Source organism: Pogona vitticeps, chromosome 3, assembly GCF_051106095.1.
Source record: "Pogona vitticeps strain Pit_001003342236 chromosome 3, PviZW2.1, whole genome shotgun sequence".
In the NCBI taxonomy this organism is placed as follows: Eukaryota; Metazoa; Chordata; class Lepidosauria; order Squamata; family Agamidae; genus Pogona; species Pogona vitticeps.
Genome location: NC_135785.1, coordinates 63,724,237 through 63,741,809, shown reverse-complemented (window position 1 = coordinate 63,741,809; position 17,573 = coordinate 63,724,237). Strand labels below are relative to the sequence as shown.

General features: G+C 41.1%; 1 protein-coding gene across 1 annotated transcript in view; it reads right to left on the bottom strand.

Moving 5' to 3' along the window:
* Window positions 1–1,021: 1,021 nt before the first annotated feature.
* VWA2 (von Willebrand factor A domain containing 2) overlaps window positions 1,022–17,573 on the bottom strand; it is a 50,942-nt gene continuing 34,390 nt past the window's right edge. Inside the window, exons 9-14 of the mRNA XM_072995522.2 lie at window positions 15,930–15,985; window positions 11,849–11,956; window positions 10,652–11,236; window positions 9,176–9,721; window positions 4,868–4,990; window positions 1,022–3,272 (exon numbers count right to left, since the gene is read on the bottom strand). Coding sequence (XP_072851623.2) covers window positions 3,211–3,272; window positions 4,868–4,990; window positions 9,176–9,721; window positions 10,652–11,236; window positions 11,849–11,956; window positions 15,930–15,985 — 1,480 coding nt within the window. The 3' untranslated portion in view covers window positions 1,022–3,210. The remainder of the gene's footprint in view (window positions 3,273–4,867; window positions 4,991–9,175; window positions 9,722–10,651; window positions 11,237–11,848; window positions 11,957–15,929; window positions 15,986–17,573) is intronic.

The window sequence follows — 17,573 nt, the reverse complement described above, 5'->3', positions numbered from 1 at the left end:
ATATTTACTTACTCCCCAAAAGATGGGTTTTTCAGCATATATTCAGTATGGGAACATTTGCAAAGCATCTGAACTTCAATAGATATCTTGAAACCACAATAATTAGCAATGGTACTAAGTTTCTTAATCATTCAAAGTCACCAGCACAACTGGGGTGAAAGCTTCTGGTAATGACAATTCAGGAACACCTGGGTAAACCAGGTTGGAAACTACTGCCTAGACAGCATCTACATTTGAGGAAAAGGTTTTCTCCACACGTCTTGAGCTCTAAATATCACATCGGAAGAGGCTAGGCTAAAAACATCGAAAATAAAAACAACACACTTTACCAAAAGGGTGAACACTGAAGACAAGACTCTATTTAGACCCTCTGGACATCACTTAATAAATTTCGAAGCAAAGAAGGAAGATAAAAGACTAATGAAGTAAAATGGGGCTACTTGGAAACAGGACAAATTTTCTGTGACTGCGGAGAAATGCAATCAATGTATCTGCATGCATGCAATTTATGCCCTGCCACATGTACAAATGAAGGTTTAGCAAATAGCAGAGAGAATGCTATTCAAGTACTGTAGTTTGCTTCTATTCAAAAATAGTCTAATTATCTTAACATTTTAGTTGTTAAAATTTACCTACATTTCATATATGTTCATAAATTTAAATTGCACAATGTTCTGATACAAATAAAGAAGGAAAGACAGAATAAACGGACCTGTGTCGTCATCTACAACTCTTCATATTCAAGTGACCATGCAAAGCTTGTGCAGCCATCATGTAGATGAATCTGACAGGGCCCCAATGTAAGGGAGAGAGAGCATGGGGACAATTGCTATGACACCGGCACTCTTATGAGAAGCAGAATTTAGAAGCCTCCATCATTTGACTCATGAGATCAAACAGTTTTATCTCAGTCTCATATCCACTCCTGTGTCACTCTTACTGACTGGTATGTTTTAAACAAGACATTTTTCATGTTATCTTACTTTGAGCTGGAACTGGGTGAGAAAATAGTTCTGGCACAGAAAGTCAAATATTTATTAGCCATTACAAGGTGAACATGCCAGTTGCTGATGCAGTGCTTCAGAATAACAAAAATGTCTGTCAGGCATAACTTAGGAGCCGTTTTATATAAACTAGCCACCCTTTCCCACTATGTATACACAGAGAGTAAATGCAACAAGTGCAAATAACATACAGAACTGACAGAATAGAGAAAAAAACCTAAGTGTGGCGTAGAGTTTCATTTTTGTACACTGAAAATGTTCCACAAATGTACATCACAAACTACATTCAACAATTAATAAATGGTAGGGCCGGTGCCGTTTTGCCTTTTGCTTCCTCGTACACCACACAATCTGCTTTTATAATGTATTGCCATAAGATTTTTTAATATCCACTAGAAGAAATGGCTGAAATTTATTTCTAGGTAGGTGTATCAATCAATATCTTAGCCAATAGGAACTATTTCAGGATACTCCATGACTAAGGCACCATTGGCCAAAAGACACACACAAAAAGTCAACCTGAACAAAGGAGCAAAGGGACACCATCCTGGGGCTGAGGGAGCACAATGGACCTGACCCCAGGAATCCACCGGGTGCTGCACTGCAGCCCAATAGCCTGCTGTTGACAATACTCAGTGACTACTGCTAAATTAGCTGCTGCCACTGCCAAATTTAAAGCCAAAACAGCAGTGTCCTATTTAGCAACACTATATGTTGGCAGGAGGGAATGCATCTGCCTCTGGATGGCAGGGAGGAAAACAGTAAGAAGGCAGTAGCAGGAAGAGGGAGGAAAGTTTTGGTAGTAGCTATGCTAGAGATGTGCATATGTGCTGGATCTTTGCAGAGTGTCTCATAGCACCACCACCATCAGTTTTTGAAGGTAGGGTTCATTTCTTTCTGCTGGAAGGTAGGCAAGGAACTAACAGCCTGTCCAGGAAGACCTTTTCCTTTCGAAAAGATGTGGACATTTTTCCATTTTGGGTTGGACAAAGTGTGCTCCCAGTCTGCATGCACTTCCCTTCTCTGCTTCCCCTTTTTTCTAGCAAAAAAAGAGAGGAAGATTGAGCATGGTAACTCCTGCAAGCCTTCAAGAATGATGATCTGCCCTTGAAATAGGTCACGGGGCACTCTAAAGTATACATTTTTTAGAAAGAGAGATTTAGGCCCCACAGGCTACATGTGGCTCGTGGCCATAAGGTTCCATCCTCTGCTCTAAACAGTTAGTAGTGAAGTTGCCACGGCCAGGCACACCTTTTGCTGGAGACACAACAAGTTAAAAACTTGAAGAAGGCTAGGAGATGATTAGACAAGATGGTTATGACTAGTTTTATTTCTCTCTCTGGCCAAAAGGAGAACAAGCTGCTCTTTAATGTAATTGAATAAAAACTGCAGATAGCACCAGGCAACAAGAGTGAGAAAGAGGGAGGGGATTATAAAGATATAGCAGGTTCAGTGGGGGTGCTTTTTCTGGAGTTCTGAAGTAAGGGAATGGATGTTAATACATGTTGACATATTAAGCTGTGCCTCTGCTTCTGCTCATCTTGTACAGTTGCAAAAAAAAAAAAAATCGGCTTCACAGAAATATCATAGGATGCAGTAACACAATCTAGGTAAATTGTAGATCCCTGAAACTTTCCACTATGTGGGAAATGTCTTTCTCAATGTAGGGAAACTGGAGAGAATTTAGCAATAACATCAGTGCTTCATTTTTAATATAGCAAAGCAAAGCGTGCTGCTTATATACCGCCCCATAGCACTTCAAGCACTCCCTGGGCGGTTTACAATTTAATTATGCAGGCTAATATACAAATACCTGTTAATTTTCAATGACCGTAGCCCTTCTACTGGTTTGATTTTAAAATTATATTATGGCTCCGCAAATGACCAAACCAGAAACAGACAAAAAGTAAAAGCAAAAGCAAAAAAAAATTTCAGAGTGATGATACTTACTGTATAGAAGAAACACTGATTTTACAGTGACAGTATATTGTTAATAAATATTCAATAAAATTATGATAGATTTCTGTGCAAAAACTCTTAAACTCTGTAAATATTTATATCCCGTAAGCTTTGCTATTTTTCAGTTCTTTCATAAAAATATTTTCAGCAGCTGAAGGCAGGACTTCTGACCTCTTCAGTGAGTCTGTGGCATATTCCCATTTGAATAGTGCTGGGTTCTGTGTCATGGCTGCCAGTCACATCTGTTTCATTGGGCACGGACTATCGCTGGATGTACCCGTGATCGGAAAGCATCACCTCTCTGAATACCTGCATTAAATATATATATATATGGTTTTGTAGATGGATAATGAGTGCTTCATTTTCACATACAAAAAGAAAATATGTGTTAATTTTCAATGCATTTTTCATTTTCCCGGCTTTTAGCATGAGAAACCATTATACTTTTTAAGGTTCCTCTTGACAAATGTCCAGTTGTGTCCTACTCTAGGGGGTGGTGCTCATCCCTGTTTCCAAGCCAGTGTTTGTCCATAGACAGCTTCCATGGTCACGTGGCCAGCACGACTAGACACGGAACGCCATTACCTTCCCACCATGGTGGTACCTATTTATCTACTCACATTTTTACATGCTTTCGAACTGCTAGGTTGGCAAGGAGCTGGGACAAGCGACGGGAGCTCACTCCATCGCGTGGATTCGAACTGCTGATCTTGCAACCTTGCAGCATAGAAGCTTTGCAGTTTAACCCGCAGCCCCTTCATTACACTAAAGTGATCAATATACAAGTCCATACCGTGAACTGGCTTAATATTATTTATTTATAAAACTTTCATAATACTTTTCAAAACTGAAGATTTCCGAAAGCAGCTAATGATCACAGTTATTAATTTTTAAAGTACAGTAAAACAACACAGCAGCTCATTACTTACTGTACTGTAATATCTTATTCTGTTGAAAATTTAGCAGGGATTAGTTAAAAAGGTAACCATATAAGGATTGAGCCAACACCCTATTATTTCACAAGAAGGTTTCCCCAGTAATTCAAGTCCTGTTACAATGTTATTGCAATAATGTCTGGCTTTTAATATTAAGAAAAAATACTGTCAGAATGAAATTTTGTGATCTGCAGTGAAGCCCACATAATGGCATCATTTCAGAGAGTAATGGATTTATGGAGCTACAAGCAATCTTCTCTGAACCATTTCTGCTGTGAATCAGTTCTCAGGCATATGAAAGGATGGATGCTCTGACCAGCATCCTTGACTTGTGCTGTTTGCATCATATTCCCCCACCAAAGGGCCATAAACTCTCAAAATGCTGACCAACTGCAAGATGACTTCGGGTCCCCTCCGATGCTCCCTTGTTCCTCCAAACTTTTGGCAGACCCACCTTCAGAGAACTTCTTCCTTAGCAAGCCTATATGCCACTCATAACATGTGAGGACATTTGCTGGTTTAGCCCCATTAATCAGCAAACATGCCTATACTTCCAGAAGCAAATCCAACAAGATCTTGAAGAAAGAGTGATCTAATTAAAATTAAACAGTATGTCCTTGAAAGAGGATCACAACAAGTAACTTAGTACTTGTAAAAACAACTAACAAGAAAGTACATGTCATTCAACAATAAACTTTGACACCACAAACACAATTATTTTTAACATATACCCAATGTACTTTTAGGAATATGGCCTTACTTGAAGCCAGTAAGCTTTCATTTTGCATTGATAGGATGAAGACTATTTGGGGGACTTTAGGTTGAAATGGAACCCAAAGAAAGGTAGCATAAAAATACAATCACCCAACCAACCAGCCAGCCAACCAACGAATCCATCAAAGAAATATAAATTAAGGTGACAGAGACATCTAACAGAAACACGTTCTTTAATTCTCCAAGAAGTCTTACCATTTTCACAGTGTGCTCCCTCCCAGCCTTGGCACTCACAGTGATACCTGCCATTTTCAGGAACACAAATTCCATCATTCATGCAGGGGTTTGGCCTGCAGATGTTCACTGGTTTCTTGGCCTCTGGAAAAAAGAATCACAACAGAGAATGTCTGTTGTACTCAAGGCTGAAGGGGGGAAAAGTCTATTTCTTAACACTTCAGGTTGTGCTGTTTTTGTTTTTAATTTATTTATTTATTATTTATTTATTGCATTTATATGCCGCCCATAGTCTACTCCAGGTGGGTTTGTTTTGTTTTGTGGTCAAGAAGATGAAATCACTAAGCACTCTTCCTTGTACTGTAGAAGCTTCATAGAGGAAAGAAGCTAGGGCAAATCAGGAGCTCTTATTTTGCACATGTGGAGTCTGTCACTGATTAATATAATGCAACAAAATCAAGCAACAAATCAAACAATGGACTAAAATAAGGTAAACATTTCAAGTGCAAATGCCAAGATAAAGTGGCAGTTTATGATAAAATGGCAAAATGGCAGGGCAAAGGTAGAACAAAATCATGAGAGGTTGCCATCAAAGAGTTCATTAAAGAGATTTGTCTTTAGTAACCTCTTAAAGGGAGGCAAAAAGGCTGCCAGATACAACTTGATCAGTAGTTGGTTCCAGAGTAAAGTGACCCCAGCTGTGGAGACATGGCTTCTTAATCATTTCCTGGCCTCCTTTGGCATGGGCACCGTGAGGAACATTGCCTGTGTGGATCTGGAAGCATAGGTGGATGATATTGGGGAAAGATGCTCCTCCAAGTAATGAGGTCCCAAACTGTGGGGAGCTTCATAGGTGAACACCAGAACCTTGAACCTGACCTGACAAGTAGACAGTGAAGGTGGGCTAGAACTGGGATTACCCATAACTTTCACCAGCCTAGCAGCTGCATTCTGTACCTGCTGAAGTTTCCAGGTCAGCCTCAAAGGATGTCTCACATAGAATACTATAGCCATCAGTCTTGGAGATCACCAGAAGATTTGGATCCAGGTACATGCCCAGGTTCCGGACATGCTTCCTAAGTGGGAGGACATCCAGTCCAGGCAGATTTCCCCCTAACTAATTGGGGGATTTGCAGGAGAAGGATCTCCAATTTGTACAGGTTCAGCTTGAGCCTATTTGCCCTGGTCTATTCCAGGACCAAGGCCAGGCAGTGCTTGAGCATCCAGACAGGATCCACTGCAGACAATGAGAAGGAGAGACAGAGTTGTGTGTCATCAACATATTGGTTACTCCAAATCTCCTGATGACCTCCTCTGGTGGCTTAACATAGATGTTAAAGAGCATTGAGGAGATTGATTAACCCCTGGGGAACTCCACAAGTGAGAGTACAATGGACTGACAATTCATCCTCAAACTGTACTCTCTGGATATGATCCTCGAGAAAGGACTGAAATGCTGAAACCCCAATCCTCCCCCTCTAAGAGCCTGTCCAAGAGGATGTTGTGGTTGATGGTATGAAAAGCTGCTGATAGATCCAGTAGGACCTGCAGAGTCAGTCCTCCCTTGTCAGCCTCCCATAAAAGGTCATTGTGCAGTGCGACCAGTGCTGTCTCAGTACCATGCTGTGGTCTGAGCCTGGACTGCAATGGATCAAGGCAATTCTCCTCCAGATATGTCTGGAGCTGTTCTGCCACCAATTGCTCAATCACCTTGCCCATGAATAGTATGTTTGCAATAGGCTTAAAGTTGTCACAACTGTTATTCCTCTTTTAACTTTTTTGCTTGCTTCAGTATATTCCTTTTGATCCAACACAGCATCTGACAGCTTATCAGATCCTCAACCATTCCGCAAATGGTTAAGCTACATCTAAAGGCTATGAACGTATTCCTCATCACTGGTTTTGTTTTGTACACAAAACACGCTGACTCTTGGAAGAGCAGCTGGTCATCTTCCCTGTTTCCACAAACAATCAAACAATGACTGTTTGATGTGTTAGGGATGTGCTGATTATCTTGGAAGAGCCGTATACCACAAGATGAAAAGCAGATCACATGTGACTCCTTTGATCTTGAGCACATTGCAAAGATTTAAGGCACCACTTGAAGGTGGGGAAGTAGGGAGGAAGTTTAATCTGGCTTCTCTCAACAGTTTTTATTTTTAAAAGATGCCACACATCTGCTGTGTTTTTGGTAGCCCTATAGACCTTAAAAAGTCTTCTCTATTCTTCATATAAGATGAAAGTTTGCTTCATTGAGGAGGAAAGTATGAATATTAGAACACAAGAGAAGCCATGCGGGTCAGATTGACAGCTTTAAAAGACAGCATTCATTTATTTACTTACAGAAACTTGGAAACTGAGACCAGATTTAGATTTAACAGAAATCTAGGGCAAAGTCCTCTCCGTTGGATGTCTCCCTCCTCTGTCTATTGGGCTCAGTGAGAATGCTTCAAATCATATCAGTCTTCTGAACTGTGTTGGACAGCTATGTCCACCATTTAAATTCTCCTCAGAGCTGCTGACACAGTGTTGTACTGAGGAGATTTTGGAAGTCATTTTTGGAAATTTAATTACTAGCAAGGCCTAATCCCACACCCAACACTGCTGGAAGCATTGTCAACTTGTGGAGTTTTTAAGTCATTTTAAACACTATTGTTTTAAGCTGATTTTTTTTAAATGAAGACAAGGACAGAACCCACCAGACAGGGCTCTAGTGGGTGCTGGGATTCTGGCCCAAGAGTGATGTTGGCAGCTTCCATGGACATTTTTAATAGAAAGTGCTAGTATAGAGAAAATTCACTCATCATATTGCAGATTCTTAAAGGGTAGTTTTTCAAATTTGCAAACAAATCCACAACAAAAATATTTCAAATGTACTTTTGCCTATCTGGCATATATGATTGAATTGAATTTTTCATCTTTCCTTATTAGCTCTCAGTAACTGGTGGCCTTCCAAATGTTGTTAGAATACATCTATCAATAGTGTTAGTCAGCAGTGTAGAGGAGAAAGGATCATAAGAACTGCAGTCCTACATCTGGAAGACCAAAAATTGTAGACTCCAGACTTGGAGATACTGGACTGGAACTCAAATTGTTTTTGTTTTGTTTTGTTTTGTTTTTTAATCCAGATTTCTGTCACATCTCACAGCCTTCCCAGCCAGCCCTCCCCTCTCCCAGTATACTTAGAAGGGGTGCAAATGCCTGCAGAGTTGATGGCAAAACAACGTTTTCTAAATGCAAAGAAGTTCCTTCCCTACATATTAAAAATTTAACATGCAGGGAATAAATGCAGCTTGAACAACTTAATTTGATCTCTGAGCTCTTGATTAGGGACATTTTTTTTAACCACAACCCCTAGAATTCCCATAGCTAACTTGGAGATTCAGGGAATTGTAGCCCAAAAGGATAATGTTTCCAAGCTCTAATTTTGACCATGCACAGTTCATATAGCATAGCAAATATTGTATCATATAAATCAATTGCCATATTGAGTAATGACCACTAATGGCATTACATATTTTAGATCTTTTAAACGCAAAAGGAATAAACAACAGACTTAAGGACATAGGGTTAAGTGCAACTATGCCAGTCGCTCATAGGATTTCTCTGGCTCCCACAATTGTGCTCCATTTATAGAAACCTATTCCTAAAGAGGCTTGTCTGGCCAAACATCATCTTATTTTCTCCAGTTTTTTTAAAGCATACATTTTAGCTCTGAATTCAATTTGTATTTATTTCTCCCCGCTTCTTATAATTTTGCATTTTCATTCTTAATAACTTGAAAGTTGCTAACTAACCTGATAAATTTGATGCAAAGAAGGGGTCAACATTTCTCAATAAATCAATCAGAAATTGATTTGTGGGGCGGCTGTGGGGTCTGACTCCGAGAGAGGCCTGGAAGGAAAAAACAAGAAACCAGGCCTTCTTGGCGGTGGCCCCTTGGCTGTGGAACAACCTTCCAACAGAAATTCGGCTGGCACCCTCGCTGGGTGTTTTTAAAAGCTAGTTAAAAACTTGGTTATTCAAGCAGGCCTTCCCTCCAGTCAACTAAGTCTCTCTTATTTTTCCTTTCTTATGTTATTCCATCCTGCTAATTCTTCCTTAAATTAATTCTTCTAATTGAAACGGCAATTGTAATTTTTATGATTATATATATATATTTTATACTGATCCATTTTATTTTGTAAGCCGCCCTGAGTAGACATGGTCTAGAGGGGCGGGGTAAAAATCCAATCAATCAATCAATCAATCAATCAATCAATCAATCAATCAATCAATTGGACTCAATGGACATAAAATATAAGCAGAGAATCAAAATTATGATCTTACCATCACATATTCTTTCAACAATAATATCTTCATTGTATTTTAGATCTTCATAGGCAGGTATCCTCCACAAATTATCATGAGTACCAGCAATCCTTAATAATGGGTCCACTTGGAGATGCCCCATTCCAACAACTAGAAGTGATACATCATTATGACGTAGCTGCTGAGCAGGGACTAGAGCATCCTCCACTCCAGCTCCCCCTGTGATCACAACTACAATCTTCTTAACACCAGGCCTTGATCCTTTTTGAACAGTCACAACCTCATCGTGAATATGCAACAAAGAGCTGCCAACTGAGGCAGAGCCACCTGCAAAGGGAGCTTGGGTGATGGATTCCTGGAGAGTTGGCCCATGCGTGTGTGTGTCCAGCCCAAATACGGTTTGGGGTCTTTGGCCAAAGACAACAAGACTTATCTGTGCCATATTAATGTCAAACTGCAAAGAGAGCCTGCTGACAAAGGTTTTCAGCTTCACAAAGTTGTTCCTTCCAACTGAAGCTGAGGAATCCAAGGCAAACACCAAATCCAGGGACTGAGATGGGCAGCCTAAGAAGAAGAATTAAAAACATAGTTGCAAGACCAGAGATTGCTTAATGAATAACTTGAAAACATTTCCAAAGTTTGAAAGGTGTATTGTATAGGCCTAAGATTATATTGATATCACTCTCTGGGTGGAAGACAATAAATCTGGCAGCCCAGAAGTCTCAGAATAGCAAATATTTGAACAACAGAGACTGCACTGAACAGAGACACAGAGCAAGCAATAGTAATCTTGGAAATGCAGGGCTGGAAGGGATCCTATGAATCACTGAGTCCAGTCCCTATCAACAAGATGCCCTGAGGAGTCAAACTCCCAACCTCTGGCTCCACAGCTAGATACCTAAACTACTGAGCTATCCAGTAATTCTTGTAAGGCAAAGCCAAGGTGATATAATAGGTAAGGTGCTGGATGAGGGAGGAATAGGTTCAACTCTTCACCCTATTTTGAAATTCCGAAGGAAACCATTTTCATATAACCTACCTCACAGGGTTGCTAGAATAAAATTAGAGTGGGAAGACAACCGAAGATCTTTTAAGGGTGGGCTAAAACATAACAAATGTTTTCATTTCTAAATAGGTTAATTCAATAACAAATGCCCTTCAACCTGAAATATCAGTTATGCATGTAGAAAATTATATGAATGGTACCATATCAGAATGTACAGGTACAAGACGAATAAATGCTTTCTGACTTCTGATAAGCAACAGGCTGCTGAAGCAAGTCGTGGCATTACTGGGCCTTCTCAGGGGTATTCTAAGAACAAGTTGGGTGAGCATCTGGGATTGTTCATCAAATAGCAAGTCCTTTTTCATTTCAGAGAACTGGATTTGATGAACATCAGTGAAAGGTAATGCCTTTGCTTCCATGTTCTTCTACACCACATCTTCAAGCATGCTTTACCTACATTCAAGCACGTCTGTACCTAAAATGCTTACCTTGGTTGGCAATGCTGCAGATTTTTCTCTGTAGTTCAGGGATCTTGTTAAATAGATCTTGTGGGGTTGAGTAGACAATTGTCCACTTTGGATTCCCTGTAATTTGATCTAGCTCTGCTCTCAAAAATTCACTCCCAATTCCAATAAGGAAGATGCCTTGGCTTCGGCTGTATTTAGCTGCTTCCACTGCTGAATCCTGAGCATTTGCATCCGTTAGCAAGACAACCACACGTGGGAGATCATGAGAGATGTCAGCAAAGGCTGGTGTCCTCTTAAAACCATGCTGCACAACAAACCACAAAGCCTGGCCAGTCAGTGTACTTCCTCCACTGAACTGCATGGAATCAATGTCTTTCACCAGACTGAGCACATCTTTGTAGTCCCCAACTTCACTGGTCATCTTGACATCACTGCTATACTGGGCCACACCCACATTCCCTGGAGTCTCTGTCCTCCACACTGTTTGGAGGAATCTTTTCAGGAATGCTTTATAGCGCAAGAATCCTTCAAGGGTGGTGCTGGATGAACTGTCCACTAGAAGGAGGAGGTCCACACTGCATTCCATACTAATTTTGGGTGCTGGTGCTGGAATGTTTTTTTAAAAGGAGACAAACACCATAAGAAATCCAAAATGAAAGCATAACAAGCAGTTTCTAATGTAGCATAAACAGTAGCCTAGGGATATCACCATAAGAGGATAATTTAGATCTGCTGAAGTCTGAATTACAAATTAAATTGCTTTCTAAGAACAAAAACAAGATACAACCAAGAGCAAAACTGTAATGGGTTTTGGGTTATGATCAATAACAAAATAAAATATATAATGATCATTACTCATACAATTACACTGAAAGTTAACCCTAGTTAACTCTTTCACTGCTGCCCATGAATAAGGGAACAGGGCGGGAAGCACAGAAACCTAAAGCCTCCTCCCTCTCTCAGGTATGCCCTAGATCCAGCCCCAACTGGAGTTTACCCACTGAATCAATGGGAACTTCATAAATGAACATTTACATCGCTTCCTTTGATCCAGTGGCTGTACTGTAGTTGAATCTAACAATTGGATTGAGGCCTATGAGTAGAATCCTCAGGGAAGGTATACTTTGATAAAGAACAATCACAGCTATGAAACCCCTCAATTGCTTTATTGAATTCATTGGAAATCACTCCACCAGTATCTAAAATGAAACAACCTACCACAGTTGACATCCCCTCCATATCCAACTGGACAAACACAGTGGTATCTCTCTGAACCCTGCTGAACGCACGTTCCTCCATTCTGGCAAGGATAAGAACCACAGGGATCTAAAAAGCAGGAAACAAAGGGAAAGGCAGAGGGAAGTAGATCAATTTTATATCAGTCCTATTATGGCCAATATTTTAATGCCAGAATGGAATGAACCCTAAGAAAAGTCGGTTTCGTATTACAAAAAAGCAAGGTATTTAACCCCAATAACCCTGCTTTAGATTCAGAAAAAAACATTTCTAGACACCAAAAGAAACTCAAATATAGAATTGTTCTGAAGGCAAAAGGAAAAAGGGAGAATTTCCCTGAGTTAATAGTAGCTTGGAAGTGTTATTCTTGTGAACCTCGGCATGGACTGTAGGCATGCTATCTGGGAGATGCTGAGAGATGCAGTCCCAAAAAAGTAACATTTCCAAACTTTGCTTGACCTTGGAAGCAGTGTCATAGCCGGATGAGGTGAACTGATTAGGAAATTCTCCTCCCTTAACTCCCTGCTCCACCCTACTCATAAGAGTAACTCATTATATCCATACTAGCTGGGGATTATGGAGAGCTATAGTTCATGAAAGTAGTTTTTCAAAGCTCTGTGAAAAGGAGTGAAGGAATGTAATCATTACTCAGAACTCTTTCAATGAACTAGGCTTCTTTGTTAACAACACAAACATGCCTCCAGCAGACTGAGAGGCTCTTTCCACTCATGGCTGGGAGGACCTTTGTTAGATGAATGGGACAGGTGGTAGTTTTAATGGGTCCTACTCTCCCTGCATTTCCATGTGTTGCCTGAAAATCTTCAGCAGAATGTTGGGGGCCCTCAGAACAATGGAGCAATTGAGAGAGTTCAAAGGAAGGAAGTTTACTTCCACCTGCCTTTTGCCACCCCTTCATGGATTGCTGCCTTGTCATGTTGTGGCAAAGGGTCTTCAGTAATTCAGAGAAGCTACGGTCTATGCCATGCAGGGACACTCAAGACGGGCAGGTCATAATGGAGAGTTCTGACTAAACGTGATCCGCCTGGAGCAGGAACTGGCAAGTCACTCCAGTATCTTTGCCAAGAAAACCCCATGAACAGAAACAAAAGGCTAAAAGATATGATGCTAGAAGATGAGCCCCTCAGGTCAGAAGACATCCAACATGCTTCTGAGGAAGAGTGGGGGACATGTACAAGTAGCTCCAGAGCTAATGAAGTGGTTGAGCCAAAGCCGGAAGGATGCTCAGCTGTGGACGCGCCTGGAAATGAAAGAAAAGTCCGATGCTGCAAAGAAGAATACTGCATAGGAATATGGAATGTAAGATCTATGAATCTTGGGAAGCTGGATGTGATCAAACAGGAGATGGCAAGAATAAACATTGATATCCTGGGTGTCAGTGAACTAAAATGGACAGGAATGGGCGAATTCAGCTCAGATGATTATCATATCTACTATTGTAGGCAAGAATCCCGTAGAAGGAATGGAGTGGCCCTCATAGTCAACAAAAGAGTGGGAAAAGCTGTAATGGGATACAATCTCAAAAATGATAGAATGATTTCAATACGAATCCAAGGCAGACCTTTCAACATCACAGTCATCCAAGTTTATGCACCAACCACCAATGCTGAGGAGGCTGAAATTGACTAATTCTATGAAGACTTACAACACCTTCTAGAACTGACACCAAAGAAAGATGTTCTTCTCATTACAGGGGATTGGAATGCTAAAGTAGGGAGTCAAGAGATAAAAGGAACAACGGGTAAGTTTGGCCTTGGAGTTCAAAACGAAGCATGGCAAAGGCTAATAGAGTTTTGTCAAGAGAACAAGCTGGTCATCACAAAGACTCTTTTCCAACAACACAAGAGGCGACTCTACACATGGACATCACCAGATGGGCAATACCGAAATCAGATTGATTATGTTCTCTGCAGCCAAAGATGGAGAAGCTCTATACAGTCAGCAAAAACAGGACCTGGAGCTGATTGTGGTTCTGATAGCAAAACTCCAGCTTAAACTGAAGAAAGTAGGAAAAACCACTGGGCTACTCAGGTATAATCTAAACCAAATCCTTATGAACCCACAGTGCAAGTGAAGAACAGATTTAAGGAACTCGATTTGGTGTACAGAGTGCCTGAAGAACTTTGGATAGAGGCTCGTAACATTGTACAGGAGGCAGCAACAAAAGCCATCACAGAGAAAAGGAAAAGCAAGAAAGCAAAGTGGCTGTCCAATGAGGCCTTACAAATAGCAGTGAAGAGAAGGGAAACAAAATGCAAGGGAGACAGGGAAAGTTACAGAAAAATAAATGTTGACTTCCAAAGAATACCAGGGAGAGACAAGAGGGCCTTCTTAAATGAACAGTGCAAAGGTATAGAGGAAAATAATAGAAAGGGAAAAACCAGAAATCTGTTCAAGAAAATTGGAGCTATTAAAGGAACATTTTGTGCAAAGATGGACATGATAAAGAACAAAAAATGATAGGGACCTCACAGAAGCAGAAGACATCAAGAAGAGGTGGCAAGAATACACAGAGGAATTATATCAGAAAGATCTGGATGTCCCGGACAACCCAGATAGTGTGGTTGCTGACCTTGAGCCAGACATCCTGGAGGGTGAAGTCAAGTGGGCTTCAGAAAGCCTGGCTAACAACAAGGCCAGTGGAGGTGATGGCATTCCAGTTGAACGACTTAAAATCTTAAAAGATGATGCTGTTAGGGTGCTACACTCAATATGTCAGCAGGTTTGGAAAACTCAGCAGTTTCCAGAGGACTGGAAAAGATCAGTCTACCTCCCAATCCCAAAGAACGGCAGTGCTCCAACTACCATACAATTGCATTCATTTCACACAATAGCAAGGTTATGCTCAAAATCATCCAAGGTAGGCTTCAGCAATATGTGGACTGAGAACGCCAAGAAGTACAAGCGGGATTTCGAAGGGTCAGAGGAACTAGAAACCAAATTGCTAACATGTGCTTGATTATCGAGAAATCCAGAGAGTTTCAGAAAAACATCTACTTCTGTTTCATTGACTACACAAAAGCCTTTAACTGTGTGGACCACAACAAACTATGGCAAGTTCTTAAAGAAGTGGTAGTGCCTGACCACCTTATCTATCTCCTGAGAAATCTATATGTGAAACAGAAAGCAATAGTTAGAACTGGATATGGAACAACTGATTGGTTCAAAATTGGGAAAGGAGTACAAAAAGTTTTACTTTCATGGGCTCCATGATCACTGCAGATGGTGACAGCAGCCACAAAATTAAGACACCTGCTTCTTGGGAGAAAGTGATGACAAACCTCGACAGCATCTTAAAAAGCAGAGATGTCACCATGCCGACAAAGGTCCGCATAGTCAAAGCTATGTTTTTTTCCAGTAGCGATGTATGGAAGTGAGAGCTGAACCATAAAGAAGGCTGACTGCTGACAAATTGATACTTTTGAATTGTGGTGCTGGAGGAGAGTCTTGAGAGTCCCCTGGACTGCAAAGAGAACAAACCCATCCATTTTGCAGGAAATCAACCCTGAGTGCTCACTGGAAGGACAGGTCCTGAAGCTGAGGCTCCAATACTTTAGCCATCTCATGAGAAGCGAAGACTCCCTGGAAAAGACTCTGATGTTCGGAAAGTGTGAAGGCAAGAGGAGAAGGGGATGACAGAGGACGAGATGGCTGGACAGTGTCATTGAAGCTACCAACATGAATTTGACCCAACTCCGGGAGGCGGTGGAAGACCGGAGGGCCTGGCGTGCTCTGGTTCATGGGGTCACAAAGAGTTGACACGACTTAACAACTAAACAACAAAGTCTTCTGCCAGTAGGATACCTCCTTCAGGAGAATCTACTACTGATGGAGGAATGCTTCCGAGGTGTTCTTGGACTGCAACTCCTGAAGGCTGTGCTGGGTGGGGTTTCTAGGAGTTGCAGTCCAAGAACACCTGGGTTACCCAAGGTTTGGAACCACTGCTCTAGATTCCACCCTAAACCTCTTCATTGATGTCCGATCCAGTTTAGACCATTGTTATTTAAAAGAGCCAGCAATAAAGATCTCAGAAAATCTGTTGTACCTGGGCATGTGGTTCGGTAACATCTAGATGGATACTTGATGAATGTGTTCCTCCAGCTCAATTAGAAAAGACAACATTGAAAAAAAAAGTAAGTTTAGGATAAGCTGGCATTTAAAGTCTAAAAAAGAAGTGGTAAGAATTTCCCATCCAGTTAAATTATTAACAGCACGACTCACAAGTAAGTCCCAGTGAGTGCAATCAATCCAACAAGTGATTATCAAAAATAAGGGTGTATAGGAATGTACTGTTTATACACACACACACACACACACACACACACACACACACACACACACACACACACACACACACACACACACACACACACACACACACACACACACACACTTATACACACTTTACTGTAGATCTGAAATAGGTACACATACAATTTTTCCATTAGGCAAACACTGCATACATATGTAACAGAATACAAAAACTGCGTCTACAAGGAGAAAGACTTAGGAATAGATGATTTTGTGCTAAGAAAAAGAAAGGAAGAATTATTTTATTCTTCATCTTCTCCTTGGCAAGCTGTCCACTGCCTCCAGGACACCCTCTAAAAGAGTTTATTCATTTGTTTTATTTATTGTTTCAGCACACTTGGAGCACTCTCTGGGTAATTTACAACATAATCATACAAAGAGCCCTTTGCCCTCCAGTGAGCTGGTTATTCATTTTATCAAACCCAGAAGACTGGAAGGCTGGGTCAACCTTGAGCCAGTTACCTGAACCTGTCAGGATCAAACTCAAGTGATGAGCAGAGGCTTGACTGCAGTAATGCAGTTTAACCACAGTGCCATGGAGTTCCAAATATATCTTGGCTGTGCAAAATTCAGGACAACTAAAAGTTTGGATAGCTCAGTGATTGAGGTATCTGGCTGCAGAGCCAGAGGTTGGGAGTTTGATTCCCCACTGTGCCACCTGCAAGTAGAGTCAGCCTGTGTGTTCTCAAGCTAATTGCACAGTCCCAGGGTGCCCCCAGAAGAAGAGAATGGTAAGCCACTTCTGAATATTCTTTACCTGAGTATTCTTTAAAAAGGGTAGCCTTAAGTCAGCATGTTGTTGTTGTTGGTGGTGGTCTGCATTTTTGTTTAAAAAGTTGGCAATAAGTTGGGAAACTAGAAATCTATTTTATTTCAGCATCTGCATATATGAATACTGTAATCTAGCTATTTTTCCTGAAAATGTTTGGAAGATTAGAAGAAGCAAGATCACGAAGAAAGAGAAAGAGCTAAATGTCTTCCTTTTCCACCCACCACTGACACTCTAAATTCCATCCCACTTTTAAGTGCCTTGGGTTCCTGAAGTGGAGAAGAGGTGAGATACAGAGATGAGTGTGAACAGCTATTTCAGCAGTTTGCACTGCTTTATTTAGCAGCTGAACAGGTGCTTGGTGCTTCAAAGCCCCACCTCCTCCAGTGGGTGCCCACTCAGGGGCAGTACCCAGAAGAGACAGGGCAGAAAAGCCAGGCTGTTGCTACCAAGTGGTTGCCTGCTGGAGGAGGCAGAGCTTAGAAGCGCCAAACACCTCTTCTGACGATGAGCAAACTGGCAAGAACCTAGTGAGATAGAAATGAAGGGGGGAAGGGGGGGAGACAGAGAAAGACAGACAATATATCCCAATTCCCAAATTCTAATCTT